Genomic DNA, 17,647 nt, shown 5'->3' with positions numbered 1-17,647 from the left:
TGGAGCACATTCCTTGCTGGGCTATCGCTTCCTTTGATTGATGACAATCATTAGTCAAGGCTGCCACACACCTGAGCTTTGTACAAAAAAGAAGCTGAGAGCCTTTCACTGTTCTGCCGGCAGCACTGATAATATCTCCATTTTAGTGGGTCATTTTTCTTCACCTGTCTGATGAGTGATAAATCTGTAAAAGCAGAACAATGGGAGTGGCTGGGAGGGCAAGTTTTCTTCTCTTTAAAGAGAGAAAAATAGATAATTTAATGGAATGGGTTTAATAACCACCATGGAAAGGCATGGGAGAAGGAAATAACTTCTCTCTAAAGTGAAATTATGGAGCAGTGGATTCCAGTCACTTCAGATGTCGGTGTTTGCTTGCTGTCTCACTGATAAGTAGCTTCAAGGAAATCCTTGTTTACTGATAGGCAACATAGCAGAGGGAGGTTTGAGCTGTGTCAACAGACACGCTGTAAACTCGGCATCTAGAAGCACTGGTAGGTGCACTTGGAAGAGGAGCTTCCTTCAGCAGAATCATCTGTCTAGGAAATACATATTGTCCAAAGCCTTGTGCAGGCTTTTTACTGGTGGCGGTATGCTTATAGTTTAATTAGTCTTTATTTAAAAAAAAAAGTGGGGGGAGAGAAATGATTCCTACCCTGGAAGAAAAATAACATCTGCTGATTAAGGCTTTCCATACCTTTATAACTGCATACAGACACCAGCTTTTTAGGAAGAGAAATCCCAAATGTTGTTACAAATTGCACATGCGGGTCAGAGCTGCATCTCTAGCATTCTGCCCATAGGGTTCTAGATGACTGTTTCTGCCTCAGCTCCCCGGTGTAACTGACCCTCAGTCACCTCACAGCACTCACAAAAAAGCTGATATTTCCTCCTTTTCAGATGCAAGTCTTATTTTCCAAGAGCATCTACACACTTTTCCTGAACTGAGTCAAGCTACTACTACTATAAAGAAGAGGTCGTAGGTCCCAGATCGTTGCCCTTTCCAGATTTAATCCAGCCACCAGAGGCAGTGCAGGAGGAAGTGGCTGATTAGCATTTGCTAATACGTGAGTCCAGATTTAACAGAGTAAATTTCATTTGAAGAACTGGCAGGCTGGGAAGCACATACGAGTTTCTTAACAGTGATACCTCATTGCCTTCCTGGAAGATGGGTTATCATATTATTCTATTGCACCTGAACAACTGCTCTGAGCAGATAACTAATTTCTACATTACCAGAAATACATTCTGAGCTATTGTTTAACTTGGAAGGGAAATTAATTCTTAGAAAGCATTTTGGCTTTGTCTGATATTACAGCTTTGGTTTACATTCCAGTATTTTATGATTCTTTTTGTATATGTGCACACAAATGCACAGAGTTTACTGGTCTTACGAAGCACTCACAACAGCTTTCAAGAGGAGTAAACAGACCAGCACCGGAGTATAGGTTATAGGAAAGGATTTTGGCACTTGCTGGAGAGTCATTGAAGATTCCTGTAGGCAGTGTAGCGTTACGTGGCATGGAAATCATTTCTAATAGCGATGTAACTCTAGAAACATTCCTAATTAATGCAGGAAGGAATCAGGGGGCAAAGTGCAGCAGCCAGCGCGTTCCTAACGGTGCGTCCGAACGGCCCATCCTGCCGTCCATCCAGGACATGGCCTGGCCTGGCCCAGAGGAGCCGCCAGGGCCCCGTGCGCAGCTCTGCGCCTGGGGGGCTGTTTTGCTCTCGCTATTTAATAAAAACAAGCAAAAACCCAAACCCCTCTCTTGGTTTCGCTCTAGCACAACATGCCCTTCTGGAGAATCTCGTGTCACGCTGACCTGGAAGCGCTTCGGCACGCCCTGGAACTTGAATACTTGTAGCTGACCCAAACACCTTAGCACTGTGAGGGCTTCACTCGAAACCAGCACGTCGGTTCCACCTATTCCGCGGCATTTCCTTACTAAAAAGTCCCACAGCACCTGCAGCTTCTCTTTGTTTTGGAAGGAGAGCCTTTTCCGTGGAAGCCCTTAAGAACTTGCAGCCAAAGAACATTGTGTCAAGTCTTTCTTCCTTTGAACAGAGGAGAAGTCTTCAGGCAACCCCCAGGGGATGCAGCAGGTTTCTGGTTTGCTGGATCCACAGAGCCTCAACAACAAAACGAAAGACTAGAAATTTGGGGTCTGCTCGCCTGTTTTATTGCCCCAAAAGGGGGCAAGGATGTAGTAAGGAATCCCCGAGCACGCTCTGTGCACACTGCTCTGCAGCACATGGGACCTTCTGAAAATAAGAGTGAAACTGTGTCTTTTTTTTTTTTTTGTATTTTTTAATTTATGAACTAATCTCATTACTCTGGTATTAAACTCTGTACCTGTGTTTTTAATCTGGCTTTTTGGGGTGGGTGGGTAGGGAAAGTCCTGCCATCCTAAATAGCTTCTCCAGGACAACTCTGGAGAAAAATCCTGTCGTGTACATTAATGACACATGGAATTGTCGGTAAGAACTATAGCTGTGTTTAAAACCCTGCATCGATGGTATGTGGACTGTGCATGTGCCTACACGGTGCCTTATGCTGCCATTGTGGGTGTGCGGGTTGGGGTAGGGGAAAAAATACCTTGTGATGAGTGAAAGGCATTAAATAAAAGTGTTTACATTTTGGGGGACTGGATTACCTGCGTTCTCTGCAGCCCCTCTGCATCTAGGGATGCCTGTGGCCTCGCGCTCCCCGTTTCAAGCTGGGTTGGACTGGAGGGACCCTCGGAGTGCAGGGCCTCGTGGCGGAGCAGCGTGAAGCCGCGTGGGGGCCGTGTCCCGTGGGAGAGGACCGGGACAGTCAGCAAATCCTCCTCGTCTTGCAAAGGAAGAGAAACTGCAAGCAACTATTGCAGCTGTCCGTATTTATTTCTGTGTAAATAAATGCATCTACAAATAAGATTCAGCTCTAGGATTTTTGCTGAGCTGGCTGGTTAATCCCTGCTGTGAAAACATTTTGGCTCTTTGGGCCTGGATGAATCTCTCAATCCCTTTCAAAACTTCTTTCTGGCTTGCTGGGCACCCAGTAACCTCCGCAGGCACAGGGCCTTGTTGGTAAAGGCAATAGAGAGGCAGTGAGTAACCTAATCCCCCTGCCCATCACGTGTGAACAAGAAGTTGCTGGTGCTACCCCAGTGCTGCACTGCGACACACTGAGTGATGCTCCAAGGCTCTAAAAACACCTTTACCTCAGGAAACAGAGTCATTGCTACGTTGCTAGTACTGCGCCAAAGTCTATCACAGTAGCTCAGAGCCTCATTGATCTGCCACTTTGCACAATGATGTTTTCCTGTGTGCCAGGGCGCTAAATAAGAAGAGTTTGTTTTTAGCAAATAAATTTTATAGAAAGCAAGACATGTATATCGGTATGTAAAAATTAAGTAGAGGAAAACCCTGGAGATTAATCACCTTTTCTCAAGTTTCAGTGGTTTGTATATTGTTGGAAAACGTACAACTTCAGCTGTGAAGAGGGAACACACGAAATACTTAGAGAATTAACAGAATAGCAATGGCTGAGGAAAACTACAACCCAGACAAAATATTCAGAAATGGAGACAGTAATGACTTAGGTCTAGCCACGGGCAAGGAGGCTCCAGGGAATTCTCCCAGTGGAGCACCGGGCTTTCCTGGGCACGGCTGCTCCTCCCTTCACCGCTAGACCCTACAGGAGACAGTCAGCAGGGAATTGCTCACGCTGCTCCTTTTTTTCCAAGAGAACCTTGTTCTCAGTACATCGAATTTTAATTCTGCCCATGCTTACAGCTCAGCAAGCTACATTCCCTACTTCTACGTGCTTTACCTGATCAGCAGTATTCCTGTGTCCATCCATAGCTTTAAGCCTCTTCCCTATATTGTTGGGAAACTTCACCCTCCTAACGCAGCTCTCCTGTGAGGCCTAACTCCGAGTCTGGCCAGCATGAGTAATCCTCATCACGGGGCTGGTTTCCCCACAGCCACTGCAGGTGCAAAACTGAAATTAAAAAATATTTTTGTCACGTTGACTTGGTCCTTAAGTTTCTCCACCCATCCACTCTCAATTTCCACTTCTCCCAACAACCAAAACACAACATAATAGCACTTTGCTAAGTTACTAGAAAACTGCAAAGAAAATAGTTGTGAAATGCACCTCACAAATGAGGATGGGGGGAAAGAAAAAAAAAAAAAAACCCACATGGTAATTTTTCTGCTTTAGCAATTGCTTATGTTGAATCTTTCCCCGCACTTCTTTCTTTAACCACCCGAGGGCAGCTGGTCTTCATAGCAAACCACACACTGTGGCAATGGGGACAAACCTCCGTCCTGCTCCAGAGCTGTGCAGCAAAACACTCATTTAGTAAAGTCCATGTCACAACAATCTTAATGAATGTTACATTAAAAAACAAAACAAAACAAACAAAAAAAGAACTTCAGTGTTTGGCACTTCCTTTATGAAACTTGGACAGACAAGGCAAGCCTAGAGGAGCCGACTGGCACCGGACAGCTTGGCAAGCGCAAGGATGCAGGTACCAGGGCACTGCCCAAGTGTCTTTGTCAATTACGGGGCAGCTCTGCAGGCACTTTTGAAGCTGGGTAGCCCCATCCTGCGTATTGCTATGGGCCACCCTCACGCACACAGCACCAGCATTACCATAGGGGGGTGGTCTCTGGTTCTTCCTCTCGTGCAAGGCACAGGGCGGACAGGAGCCCAGCCCCAGCGCTGGCGGCAGAGCTCACAGCGCTCCCTTTGCACCGGCGCATCCCCAGCCTGCGGCTCTGGCACTGCCCGTGCCTGCTCCACACTCCCACCACGCGGCCCCGGCCAGGGCTGGGGACAGGGGAGCGCAAGGAGGCGGCAGCAGCAGCAGGAGGTGACGGCCGCGGCGGCACCGCGAGTACCAGGGCTCCTGTGAGGCCTCCCGCGGCGCCACACCGGCACCTCGACACCAGGTTGTTCTGAAACATCACCCTGCGCAAGGGCATCCAGATCGTGCCCTTCTGCGAGCTGCAACAAACCCTCAGGGCGCCCTGAATGCAGAGCGTATTTTCTGAACAATGCAGGATCGCTCAAGTTCACTGCAGCTTTTTCCCTCTGCTCAGAAAATACTGCCTAGAGCCATCGACCCCGAGCTGAGGGGCCCTCATAAGCAATGCTGGTGTCGGTGTCCCCTCCCTTCCTCACTGAAAGGCCGAGAATCCCCTGTCTCTAACCCACGTATCCAACAAACAACCATAAACCAAGCACTGCAGAAACATCACACCAAGTGAAATGCTACACCAAAACACCGGATATTTGCCGATATTAAACAAGAACATGAGCGCTACCGAGTTCTATGCTTACGTGACTTGTTTACAGACTGCCCACACTGCTTTGATCCTTCTCAATTTGATGGGCACTATGATCTGGAGACTATGCAGAAATACATCTGTGTCCAGACCGAAGGAAACTGGAAATCCAGGAACACAAACCATTTTTCTAAATCAGTTTAATAAAAAATCGTGAAGTTTCTTGAAAAATCGGAGAAACCCAAAGCATATTGTGTGTGTCACCTGTATCAGTCACAAAGAAACACAATCATCGAAAAAGATATTTAAGTTTAATACAAATTTTATACAAAGAAAATGTGAAAAAATACTTCCATATGCTAAAAGCAATTATGCTTCACAAATAAGGCCAGCTAGGCTATTTTTGACACAACTGCAATTCACGAATATTCTGTTCTCGCTTTTTTCTTCTAATACTTTTTTTCCCTCTAATATGGGTACTAGCTGGAGACTGTACAAACCGCATTCTTTTATAAACAATGGGAGAAATCAACATGACTAAAATGTACAACAAAATGTACTGGAATGATATCATACAGTTATTTTTCTCATATACATACATCACCTTTTCTTTGTTCAATGCTTTCGTTTTACACAACATACAAAATGGTACTACAGTATAAGTGTAACAGACAGCATTTTCATGGGTTACTTTCTCTCATACTGTACTGTTTCATGCTTACATAAAAACATAAATTCCATCATATAAATAATACATGCTCTGGCCCAGCATCAAAAGTCCTTTGCCCATGTTTCCTGATCTATTATATTCTCCACACCTAGTTCTTGTTCCATCTGAAAAACGCTACAAAGTCCTTTCTAGAGGATTAAAACAAAAACAAAACAAAACAAAAAAACAAACCCAACAACACTGAACTGTGAAGCATAGGAAAAAGCTCTACTTTTCTTGTCTTTGATACCGCTGATCAGAACATGCTACCCACCAGCTGGTGTTACTCTTTCCCACTTTTCTGATATTAGGTTGAATGAAATTTTGTTTCCTGTAAACAATATAAATTTTAACACTCTGGTCACTGTAAAAAAAACAAGGTAAATACCTTCTTTATGCATTGCAGGTCCACAGATTGGAAATGTCATAATTTGCCTAAGACAATTAACTGAAGGTTACACTTCATCATTTGGTTGCACAAAAGGAAATTCTAATAGAGTTTCAAAGTGCAGAAACTGTTCTCAATCCAATTGCAAATCAAGTTGTTCAGATTCTCCTGATTACCAAACATGAAGTGATTTGATGCACAGCTGCAATTTCCCCAGACCAGTCTTCAGTGTTAGCTTCTGATAAGGCTCTTTTAAACCTTCCTTTACCAACTTCAGACACTCTTTATAAGTTAAAGTCAATACAAATATAAAAAGGAGATGGTACTCTAACTTTAATGACATCCACAAATTGTACATTATTTACAAAAGAAGCATAGATTTAACATGGATCTTACCTGTCCTCTGCTTTTTTAAGCCAGTGCTAATGCTTTACATTAATGTAGTGTAGTAAATGCTTTGTACACATATACAAAGCTAAAGTCTGAACCTTTGAGGTTAATCCAAAGAACTGTGTTTATTTTTCACATTTCTATTAGATTTATTTATTCCAACAATTGTATGGGCTTCTCGTTAGCAGTTAGACTCTTCGTACTTGGACTGGCATTGTGGTCTGAACATACTGAACTCCAGTTCTCATTGCCACTGTCCCAGCAGAAGGACTTACCACTACAGGAATGGTCTGTGGATTAAAACCAAGAGAGACATATTGTTATGTTAAAGGTCACACAAACATGACCACAGAAATAGAGATTTATTTTCCATGGAAAATCCAGAGCAAGGTCTAATTTTGTGCAAGAATTAATACCTTTATTACCGCAGTATTACCTAAGTCCAAGACAGAAAGTAGTGTTTTACTGACTTTCCTTATATACCAATTCTTTTTTATTACTATTACCTTATAATTACAGGGGAAGGTGGTCCTATAGGTACTGTACATATTCTGCCTATGCTTGGAGAATTATGTTTTCATAGTTATTAAATCCAGTTATGTATTTGCTCAAAACTAATACACAAGGAAAGAGAAAGGGCTAAGAAAATGCTCTGTCATTTGAAAAAGAGTTTTGACAAATCAAACTGGAGTACAAAAATACCCTTATTTAAAAGTATATTCTCATTACACATTACTTAAATATTTTTCATCAAAAGGAACTCCTCCATGCATTCAGTTGACATAGAAGAGAACATAAAACATTTGTTTGAACAAAAAAGTACTTTAAGTTAACTTTTGCACAAATCTTAACAAAACCATCAGCATCACTGGAAGCTGTCTTGTACTCCCTGCAAAAATACTAATATAGAATAAACTTTGCGCTTTCATCATACAGATCATGATTTAGAAATGTTAACAATGGAAGTTCAGGACATCTCCACAGTAATTGATTCACTCTATAGCACTGATTCTACAGATGGAGAGACAAAGGCACAAGAATGTTAAACAATCCGGTCGAGGTCACATCACTCTGGAAGATCTGGAAAAGGATTTATTGACTCTTGAGACTGAACCTCCAGAACCTTGAGGAAGTTCAGCAATTCTAAACCATACACACTGCAAGTATGTCTTGATACAGCTCCACTGATGCACGACTGGTGGTTAAACAAATGCATCCATTTCAGTTCACGTGTTTTAATGTGGAAGAATCAAGAAGTGGGATTTTGAGGAATCTGAAAGGGATGTACAGGCCTTTCCCATGATGTTAGTGTAAAATTCCCAAGAGAATATGGAAGAAGAAATACAAGTTCACTGAAGCCTAATGTTTCCCCACACTGTATTAAGGAACTACATTAGTGTCTTGATGGAGTTCAACAAAGGCTGTGGCTATTCCTACTGATATTACAGCCTAGAGTGTTTATTGGTGCCTCTGTGACAAAGTCTTTGTCTTCCAGAAGCCTACCATTCCATGCCCTGGAATGCAAAGATGAAGAATAAGTATTTTGACAATATTTTAACTGCAAAATGAGTAAAAAACAAACATGGAATCAATTTTCTAGATCAATTCAAGACTACTGCTATTTGTTAACCAAAGGATTTCAGATGTGTAATGAGGGATCAATGGAAATGGTACAAAGAAGATTTACTGGAAGTTGTTCAGAGAAAGGAATTCCTAGTCGGAAACAAAGTGCAAGCTGAAGCCTACAGAAGCCATTATATAAGCCATTATAGCACTACACGTGGGGAACTTAAGGTTGCCACAGTGATCTTTTAAATATACACACTCAGACAAATGAAAAAATAAGTTTCAGTTCTTATAGTGATCAGGATATGGAATGTGCAAGACTCCTTAAATGTATTAGGATCATTCCCTGAGAGGTAATTTTTCCACCTCTGCCAGTTTTTCACAAATGTACATTCTGCATACATATTAACATGCACTAAGGTTTAAAAGTATTTAAATTGCACGTGCAATCATTAGCATACAGAGGTGTCTGTAGCTGTGCAAGACTTATGCAAATATGTGTACAAAGTTTCAAACATGCACAAATAAAAGCTGAAACCTTTCAAACTTTCCAATTATGTTTTACATAAACTCAATATGCTTTGTATTACAGAAAACTGATCAAGATAATGGCCATATTTCTGAATATTACATGAAACCACATTATGATCATAAAACCTCTCAGCTATTCACAAAGAACCTAACTTGCTTGATGCTTGCTATTGATTTAAAAATACATAAAAACCTTGTTGTTACAGCAACTCAGTCCGAGTAATTTAGGGCCTGTCTTGTGAATGCATAGTGCTCTCAGTTGAGATAAAATGAGTTAAAAGGCTGTTAGGAATGTGAAAAAAATCAGGATACCCACTAAAAGCACTAACATTTTAGTATGGAGTGTGATGGTTATGAAGTACTAAATGTGCATGTGTGTGTGTGTGTACACAGACATATATACACATCCACTCATGTATGTTACACCTGCCACATATATATGTGTGTATAAACACACACATATATACATATATGTCACACATATATACATATATATATATATGTATATAGTAACTTTTTATAGCACAATAGACCTCACAATCACAGTATGAAAACTATTTAACTTCAGCCAGAAGATGAACTGAAGTTACCTAAAAATGGGCTTCTCCTGTTGAACCCACTGCTGAGAGGGGCCGTGCAGGTGAGTTACCAGTGCAATATGAGTATTTTTGTTTTTGGAAAGAATGTCAGCTCAGATCCCATACTGCCTCTGAGCACTGCAGAACACGACCAGTTTAAAAATGTGATACTTCAGTGCGTTAAAACACAAAAATGAACTTACTCTGTCCCATCACCGGTCACTGACATTAGGTAATTCGAGTGTCCTTGGTTACTTTTCAATGGAAAAAACACGACTGATCCTAAATGTTATTTTTCATAATTTCATAATGCTAATGTACAAGGCTGCCTAGGAGATGCACTACTGATAAATGTGTATTTTCCCTCATAGGTACTGAGATGTCACAGAAATATCAAGCATAGGTCAGGATTATGCAAATTTTTTTTTTAGGATACCACAGATAAAAGGATATTTTAAATGAATCCTATATATTTACATTGATGTCGTGGTCAAGTAAGTACATGAAACGGACAAATAACTAACACAATAATGTCCAATGGAGGTCTGGCTGTCCTCAGCCCCTTAGCTCTACTTAATGCCAACGTCTGAATCTGTTATCATCAACGATGAAATGAAAGATATGCCAAGGGTGGAATGTTGCACAGCAAAATAAGACATTTTGCACTGCAAGTTGAGACTACACCAGTGAATTCATATCTGGATAGAACAGCAGATGGAGACAACCCCCCAGAAATACTGAGCAATTTTAATGCCAGGAACAGTGCTACTGCAGACTTTAAATGATGATGTTGTACTTACAATTGTGGGTTGAGTAGTTGGAATATAGGTGGTGGTCTGCGGTACCTGGACCAGTTTTATAGGCTGGTTGCTTGTCACACCTGTTGCTATCTGCAGAGACAGCACAGGCAACCTCAGTAGAAGTCTCAGCTTTTACATAAATTCCACCTAGTTATTATTATTATATGAAATTTATGTTGGATGTTTGGTTTGTGTTAAAAATTTGCATCTTAATGAATTCACAGGTTACTTCTTTGTTAATAAAACAAAATTCAAATTATGAACATGATCAATGTATACAGCATGATGTTTCAGCCTATGTGAAAGCAATTCCAGATTTGTATAATTGGAATAATCCCTGGCAGAAGTCCTGGTAATTTGGCTTTCTCCCATCCCCTGTTCCCCCCAAAATACAAAGGATGTGCAGCCACAAACAATGCACGTGAACATTGACCGAGCCAGAGAAATTCAATTATCTTCACCAACGCATTCCGGTGGAACAGCACATCCTTCTTTGCCTCTTCAAAACTGTTTCCCGAGTTACTCCCTTGGAGGACATGTTATATCCAGAGCTCTAACACCAGACAGTACCAAAAGTGTCAAGAAATGAACACAGCTCTCTAGGTTACTATGCTTCCCAATTCTAGAGGACTATCTCAATGAGACATCATGCTGGAATCACAATACTATTGAAAAACATGAGTTTGCTTTTAATATTTAAAAATACAACAGGCTCCTACTGATGTGAGGGATCATGTGAAAGGGTCTGAAAGATCAGAGCCCTGTGAAATTTTGCATTTAATAAATCTTGCAAGGGCAGAAGAAAAATGCTGCTGACATTGGTAATAGTCAAGCCCTACCTATGAAGCAGAATCTTTTCTATAAACATTTTTCTGTATATGCAATGTTAAGTCCCTTTTATGAGAGCATTTGCTCATCCTTGCCTACTGAATGCTATCAGAGTAGATGCTATGGAGGCTTTCGTAACTGCACACTGCTCCGTTAACTGTAGATCCAGGTGAATTGCTGTATCAGTGTTATGGAACATTGTGGTACCCTAATGGCAGTCTGTTGTGATAAAGTAAGTTGATTTGAATGCAGGTCTTGAGCTTGGCCTCTGAACCCCCAGGCAAGAAGGGCTTGGAAGTGCTGCAGTCAGTATTGCTTATCAGAAGGCAACTTGTATCGAAAGATCCAGATCAGAAGCTACACTGATGGGTCCTGGAGAGAGAGAGAGAAAGAGGTCCAGTCCCCCTTGGCTGGAAGGATGAGTCAAGGCAACACAAGGTTTTATTGGGAATGAGCAGAGGGGAAAGGGTGTTCCCAGAGGACAGAAGGAGGGTTTTTTTGCCAAGATGAACAAAAACAAAAATAAAACCACAACTCCCTATCTCACTCCCCAAAAACAACACTTTTTGAAATACGCAAATGGTTAAAAATTCCTGGCTGATCCAGGGATATCTTTAAGGGTACATATAAGATATATCTTACATATTATTTTTGTTTAAAGTGACTACAATGATACTCACTGTAACACTCTCTTTGCTTTTATCAGTTGAACCTTCCTTTTCCTTGGGGGTGCTGGCTGTTTCTGTGGGTGTAGACTGCACACTTGAACTGGGCTGGGATGATTTATTTAATGTTTCTGTGCTAATTTCAGTATCTGTTTCTTGCTGTGTTGCAGTAGCTAAAATAAAGGAGGAAAAAAAAGGTGGAATATAGTCACTGCTCAAGCAAATGAAGATTACTGGATCATTATAAATTCTATCCCCCCTAATTTCCTCCTCTGTGAAATAATCAATCCAGAGCAACATTACCTGACTGCGTGCAGGATTTCATATGCTCAGGCCAGTGAGCTTGTTGGCAGGGATAATCACAGTAGCTGGTATTCCAACAGCAATAAAAAATGGCCTCTTTCTTGCAATTGGCACACCACTGCTTCTTTTTTGTTTCATCCACTGCTTGCTGCTTTTCCAATTCCAGCTGCTTTTTCACCTCAGCAATCAAACGGTCTCGTTCCTGTTCTAGACTCTGACGCATTTCAGCCATTGTCAGTTCTACTCAGGATAAAAGGAAAGAGGAGTTTGCATATTTTCCCAAAAGAAATGTGCAAAGCAATAGCTTTTTAAAGTTTAAGTGTCAATACGAAATTGCAGTTAATTGCAGTTTCAGACTCCATGAGCTTGGGAATTTCTGATTCATGTTTCAAGAAAAAAAAACATCTTCCACCCCCTTTTCTTCTGCCACCATCATTTTTACTCTTAATCATTACCTACCATTTATTTAACACTTTTTTCCTAAATGTTCCACAAAGATTCAGAATGCCAGTGTACCATATGCAGCATAAACACAGAAAGTTGCTATTAACCAACATTATCTTTGAAAGACCAAAACATCCTTAGGGGAAATCTTATTTATTCTCTCTCCTTAGGAATAAGTAACAGGTGATTTCTTCTTCACTGTACCTTGGCTTCCTTACAAAGGAAAACATGGAAGTTGCAAGAGGGAAACTGATAAAAACGTAAGAACAATACCACCACATGTAAATTTGAGCCTCATTTTAGGATTTTTCTGAGAGGTATCTACTACTGATTTATCTGTAAATGGATACCTAAATCATCATGAGTAGTGAGAGAAAGAAAGCTTGATATAAAACTTAAGAGAGTGGGCAAGTATGAACTGCAATTGCAGCTACCTTGTCTTAGGATGAATGTTAGAGTGAAACACTCTGAAAGCTGACATACTTTCAAAATATTATTTAAATGTGTTTTTTTTTAATCTTTTTTTTTAAAGTCTGAGCACACCTAGACATTCACTCATTCTACGAGATGCAGCCAAGTTGTTGCCATACTCAAGTATTTCTGAAGAGTGCTATAACTGCACTGCAGAGTTGGAGAAACTGGCCTGCTTTGAACTGAAAGAGCAAAATGCTATGAACAAAACAAAAGCATAAGGACCTACTCAGCTGCAAAAATTCAGCCCTTACTCTCCCTTCCATTCCAGATGTGCTCTGCAAAAAAAGGCAAAAGGTGGACTAGGACAGCATGAGACAATCCTAAGGCATGTAGGTTAAAGGAGACTAACTTCTCAGTTAAAATCTTCTTCCCACAGCCAGTGTACTCAATAAATATAATCTGGGCATCATTTTTCCTGCCCATAAAGTTCAGTTAATGTAGAGGTAAATTCCTCTCTCAGCGCTAAAACAACCTCCGTTTATTACTAAGATGCAAAGATAAAAGTGACTTAGAATATGTACTGGAAACGTGTCTATTAATATGAGCCTAGCACATTCTGTAACCTTTTGTATCCTTCATATGGGTAACTTCATACAGGTATTTAAATTTTCTATTATGACCAAGACTGACAAACTATTTTGGACTGCTGTTTTCATACCTAGATTATGCTTCATTTCTGAGAGCTCCTGTTGATGCAACCATTGAAGTTTTTCTATCTCAATCCTCAAACGACGAATCTAAATATTAAAGAGTTAAGATTTAATAACAACAATGTGCAGCATATAACACTTAATTATTACATAGTGAAGTATGCCCAAAATAAAAAGCCTGATTATAATTTACACTAAGGGCCCTTTTCATTAGTAGGAGAACAAGAGTCAACCAAAAAAGTCTAAATTATTTCTGCTTGCTAGATTTTCCTATCATATAAAGTACAAAGCCTGTTGAAAACACAAAGCATTTCTACAAAACTCACTCTTTCTTCTTCTGAAATTTCTCTGATTGAGAGAATTTTTCTGACTGAATTCAAATCCCATCCCTCAGGTTTTCTTTCTTTTCATTTGGATGCTATTATAATTTTTAACTAGAACAGGTTTAGGAAAGTATGTTTTTCATTCGCTGTGGACTGGAAATACATTGTCACATTTGGGTCAACATAGTTTCATACTGTATCATCAGCTTTCCCTAAGTTAAGAGATATTTAAGATAGCAGCTATCATTCCTGAAGAAAATGTCAATCTGCACTTCATATGCAGTGAACAGCAAACAAAGGATGATAATATGGTCAGCAAACTGAAGAAGAAGTATTAAAAATATATCATAATTACATAGCTGGATAAGCTATTATACTACCAGTAAATTAAAATTTTCTTACTCTGGCAGATAAATACTTGCTTTAAGAAGTGATACTTTAACATTACTTCATTTCTGATACTACTCTTAAATCCACACTTAAATATCCATAAGGATCTGGACTTGATGGCTTACTGCTTTTTTTCTCCTTAATGTGTAGAACCCCAATATTTTTTCAGTGTACTTCTCTTCCAGACTAGTCATTTTTTATACAACAGCACGGGAACTAGGATCTTTATACAGTCTTAATTTAGATAACTTTGCTATAAGGCATGTATCACAATTTAGTTACTGATTACAGAATTTATATATATTATACTATTTTACTAGTTTCTAAGTTAAATATAAGTAGTATTATTATTATTTTTTTCAATCTTAGACTAACCTCAGCTATTGTACTTCCAGTGGTATTTTTTGAAAGATCATTATATATTTCAGTCATTGTTCCTTTGATGGCATCCATCATCTAAAAGACAAAAGGAAAAAAGTTTATTAGGGGTATGTTTCGGGTATAGCTACCCATTTCATCCTGCTTTTAAACACTCCAATATGAACATACTATTAGCATCAACAATGCCACATACCCATACACCTATTTGGCTGAATTTATTTAGAACACAGAAAATTTTAGATCGGGACTCTGATTTTTAAAGCGATGCTCTCAAGACTGACAGTTGCATCACAATCCTGAGCTAGTAATCTGGTTTACCTCCTTCCCTCCAAGAATATTGGCATGGATACAACATAGGAACAAACAACAGCTGTAAATTTAGGGAAGAAATGCAGTACAACAACAGAAAAAAAAAAAGATGAAGAAGAAAGAGACATTTACTGATAATTCTGATCACTGACGATCCCAACAAACTCGTACTGTTGAGGACACTGGGAGTTGATAGTTGAGATTAATTCTGCTACTTTTTTTACTTCTGGGTTCTCAACTTTACTACCTTATATAGCATTCAGACTTTTTAATTTTAAGACCTAAGAAAGCATTCCAAAGCTGATCTCCCTCCCCTCACTGTCACTATTCATTAGGACGATGCATGTATTTTAAAACATCCCATTTACAACTTGGCTTGTTCTAAAGCGTCAACATACCCTTGTGATAAGTTCCCATCTGATTAAGCTGCACACTGTTTTAAAACAGCACTGCTTTTGTGTATATTACTGAAAACAAATGATGAAATATTAACATTTACTATAAATTTGACAATTCTTACATACAGAAAGTGGTTTAAAACACAGTGCAATGCAACAACAACAACAACGCCTGGGAAACAAGACAGGGAAGAGATCTAAAATACCTGGGCAACTGAAGTCTACAGTAAAATCTATGGCATAAAATGGCAGCATTGAGCCAGCTGTACAAGAATGGCTCACCTCGATAATCAACATCCTGCTGATACTGTCCAGCAGATATAAACCTGCCAGACACAACCACCTAATGCTCACTGATATCAAAACAAAATTTTTATTTCAGATTTTGAAATTTCATGAGAAAATTTCATGAAAAAAATTGCTCAAGAACTTACTTTGCTAGTGTATTTAGCAATATCTGCAGCTACATCTGCTGAAGCTGTTGCTATTGGCAAATCTGCATTAAGTGAAGAAAGTGTACTTGCAGATCCAGAACTCGTAACCATAGAAATAGGCTGAGTACTTGTAACCAAGGTTATGGTTGATGTGGAGGTGCTCTGGGTGATCTCTTTTTGTTGCACAGCTACAAAGAGAAAAACACACAGATCAACCACATAATCACATAGCGAATATGAAAATGAAAAGGCAAACTTCTAACTTTAATACCTATTAAATATATGCACACAACCATTTATAAGGCTTGTATTATCTATAAAATAACGCCATTTAATCAGTTATGAATAAATAATCAGCACCCAGCCTCTGAACACACAAACAGTTACAAGGATTAAAACTAGTAAACACAACTTCCAAACTCAAAATTTGTAGTCTAGCTAATATAAAACTTTCCTTGAATGTGAATTTTTTTGACTTCTTCATTCCACTTCCTAGGAATTTACCTCCTAACCTCTCAACCTGGGTAATTCCCAAACACTATCATAAATATTAGCACAGGTGAAGTTTTTGATATTTCCATTTGTTGCAGCTTTTAAAGTTTGGGTTTTTTTTTTTCCATTCTGAAACAAGATTTTGTCACCCACTGTTCAACAAACGCCTTTTAGTCTTATTTCCTGACGTTATTTCTATAATTAATGCTATTATTATCGTTAGTTTTCTGTTGTGACATGTTTGCTATATAAATCTAGCTCAACATTAGCCTTTGGTTAGCTGCAGAGCAAGGCACGCAAGATTAGACTGCACTGGGTATTTCAAAAATGAGAGTAAAAATCAAAATGAGAAAAATCTGATTTTCATAATATAAGCGGCCTTGCATCCCCAAAAGAGATTTTTTTTTTAAGTAAAAGTTCTTCAAAATATCTGCATGCCGTATTCTTTCATTTACACTGATTTAATATATAAGAAAACTATATACTTTACAGTATTTCCATCTGAAATATTTCTGGCCTATAATACTTAGGACAGAACATAGCTATGATGCACTGAATAGTCAATATATTTATAAAGCAAACTTATATACTGAATATTTAAAGTTCGGTCCATAGCATTATGCTCTTATGTAAGTGTATGAATCTAGTAAAATAGGAATTCTGAGTTCGATATTTATTTTTCTCAAAGAATACTTTGTGTCAAAGTCACATAGTCTACACGTAGAAAGATACCGCTTCTTAGAGACTGTCTAAAAGTAGTTTGGGAACAGACAGATTTTACTGATACAAGTCTGTATGTGCTTCCTGTTGTATCTCTCTTTTGTCACAAATTACTGCCTTGACAGCACTGTTAGCAGAACGGAAAATACCTGCATATACCAGGCACACCAGTCGACAGTCCAGTCTATTAACCTGAAACTACTAAGCAAGCTAGATTTCCATAAAGTTACTGGTTGTGAAGTGAAGCAGTTAAGGCATGGACTTACATCATAGTACTAGGGAAACCTCTGGCAAAGGGAGGATAAGAAAACAGTTGTGGAAACATTTCAAAATGCTATTGCTGTTTCAGTGAACTAGCAGCACAGTCCTGACAAGTTTTTCTCATTAGTAACAGGGATTTCAAAAATCTGCCTAGTCTGGGTAGTTTCTTTGTCCTCAAATTAAGCTTTACGAAAGACTGAACTAATCAGCTTCTGGTCAGATAAAACTAGATCCAGTTGGTACATAATGAGATATGAGTAGTAATCATGCAACTGGAACAGAGTTAATGATTTTATCATTTCATCTAGAAAATAATCCCGCTCACTCTCCCAAATC

At 39.3% G+C, this 17,647-nt stretch overlaps 2 protein-coding genes across 6 annotated transcripts in view; one reads left to right on the top strand and one right to left on the bottom strand.

The window, feature by feature from the left end:
- The window catches only part of EYA2 (EYA transcriptional coactivator and phosphatase 2), a 71,129-nt gene extending 69,222 nt beyond the window's left edge, over window positions 1–1,907 (top strand). For both annotated transcript variants that reach the window (XM_088528909.1, XM_088528906.1), the window contains exon 16: window positions 1,785–1,907. In XM_088528909.1, the coding sequence (XP_088385035.1) occupies window positions 1,785–1,865 (81 nt within the window). In that variant the 3' untranslated portion in view covers window positions 1,866–1,907. The remainder of the gene's footprint in view (window positions 1–1,784) is intronic.
- A 3,662-nt stretch (window positions 1,908–5,569) lies between these two features.
- ZMYND8 (zinc finger MYND-type containing 8) overlaps window positions 5,570–17,647 on the bottom strand; it is a 48,549-nt gene continuing 36,471 nt past the window's right edge. The window contains exons 16-22 of one of the 4 annotated variants that reach the window (XM_010218495.2): window positions 15,839–16,026; window positions 14,692–14,772; window positions 13,612–13,690; window positions 12,036–12,275; window positions 11,748–11,905; window positions 10,240–10,329; window positions 5,570–7,054 (exon numbers count right to left, since the gene is read on the bottom strand). In XM_010218495.2, the coding sequence (XP_010216797.2) occupies window positions 6,953–7,054; window positions 10,240–10,329; window positions 11,748–11,905; window positions 12,036–12,275; window positions 13,612–13,690; window positions 14,692–14,772; window positions 15,839–16,026 (938 nt within the window). In that variant the 3' untranslated portion in view covers window positions 5,570–6,952. Of the gene's footprint in view, window positions 7,055–9,883; window positions 10,330–10,872; window positions 11,440–11,747; window positions 11,906–12,035; window positions 12,276–13,611; window positions 13,691–14,691; window positions 14,773–15,838; window positions 16,027–17,647 lie in introns of those variants that run through there. The other 3 variants (XM_010218539.2, XM_010218490.2, XM_010218551.2) reach the window with 3 other exon arrangements.

Source organism: Tinamus guttatus, unplaced genomic scaffold, assembly GCF_059628265.1.
Source record: "Tinamus guttatus ecotype Peru unplaced genomic scaffold, ASM5962826v1 Tinamus_guttatus_pri_ptg000027l, whole genome shotgun sequence".
In the NCBI taxonomy this organism is placed as follows: Eukaryota; Metazoa; Chordata; class Aves; order Tinamiformes; family Tinamidae; genus Tinamus; species Tinamus guttatus.
Note: the sequence above shows the minus strand (reverse complement) of the source record. Positions and strands in the feature narration are given on the sequence as shown.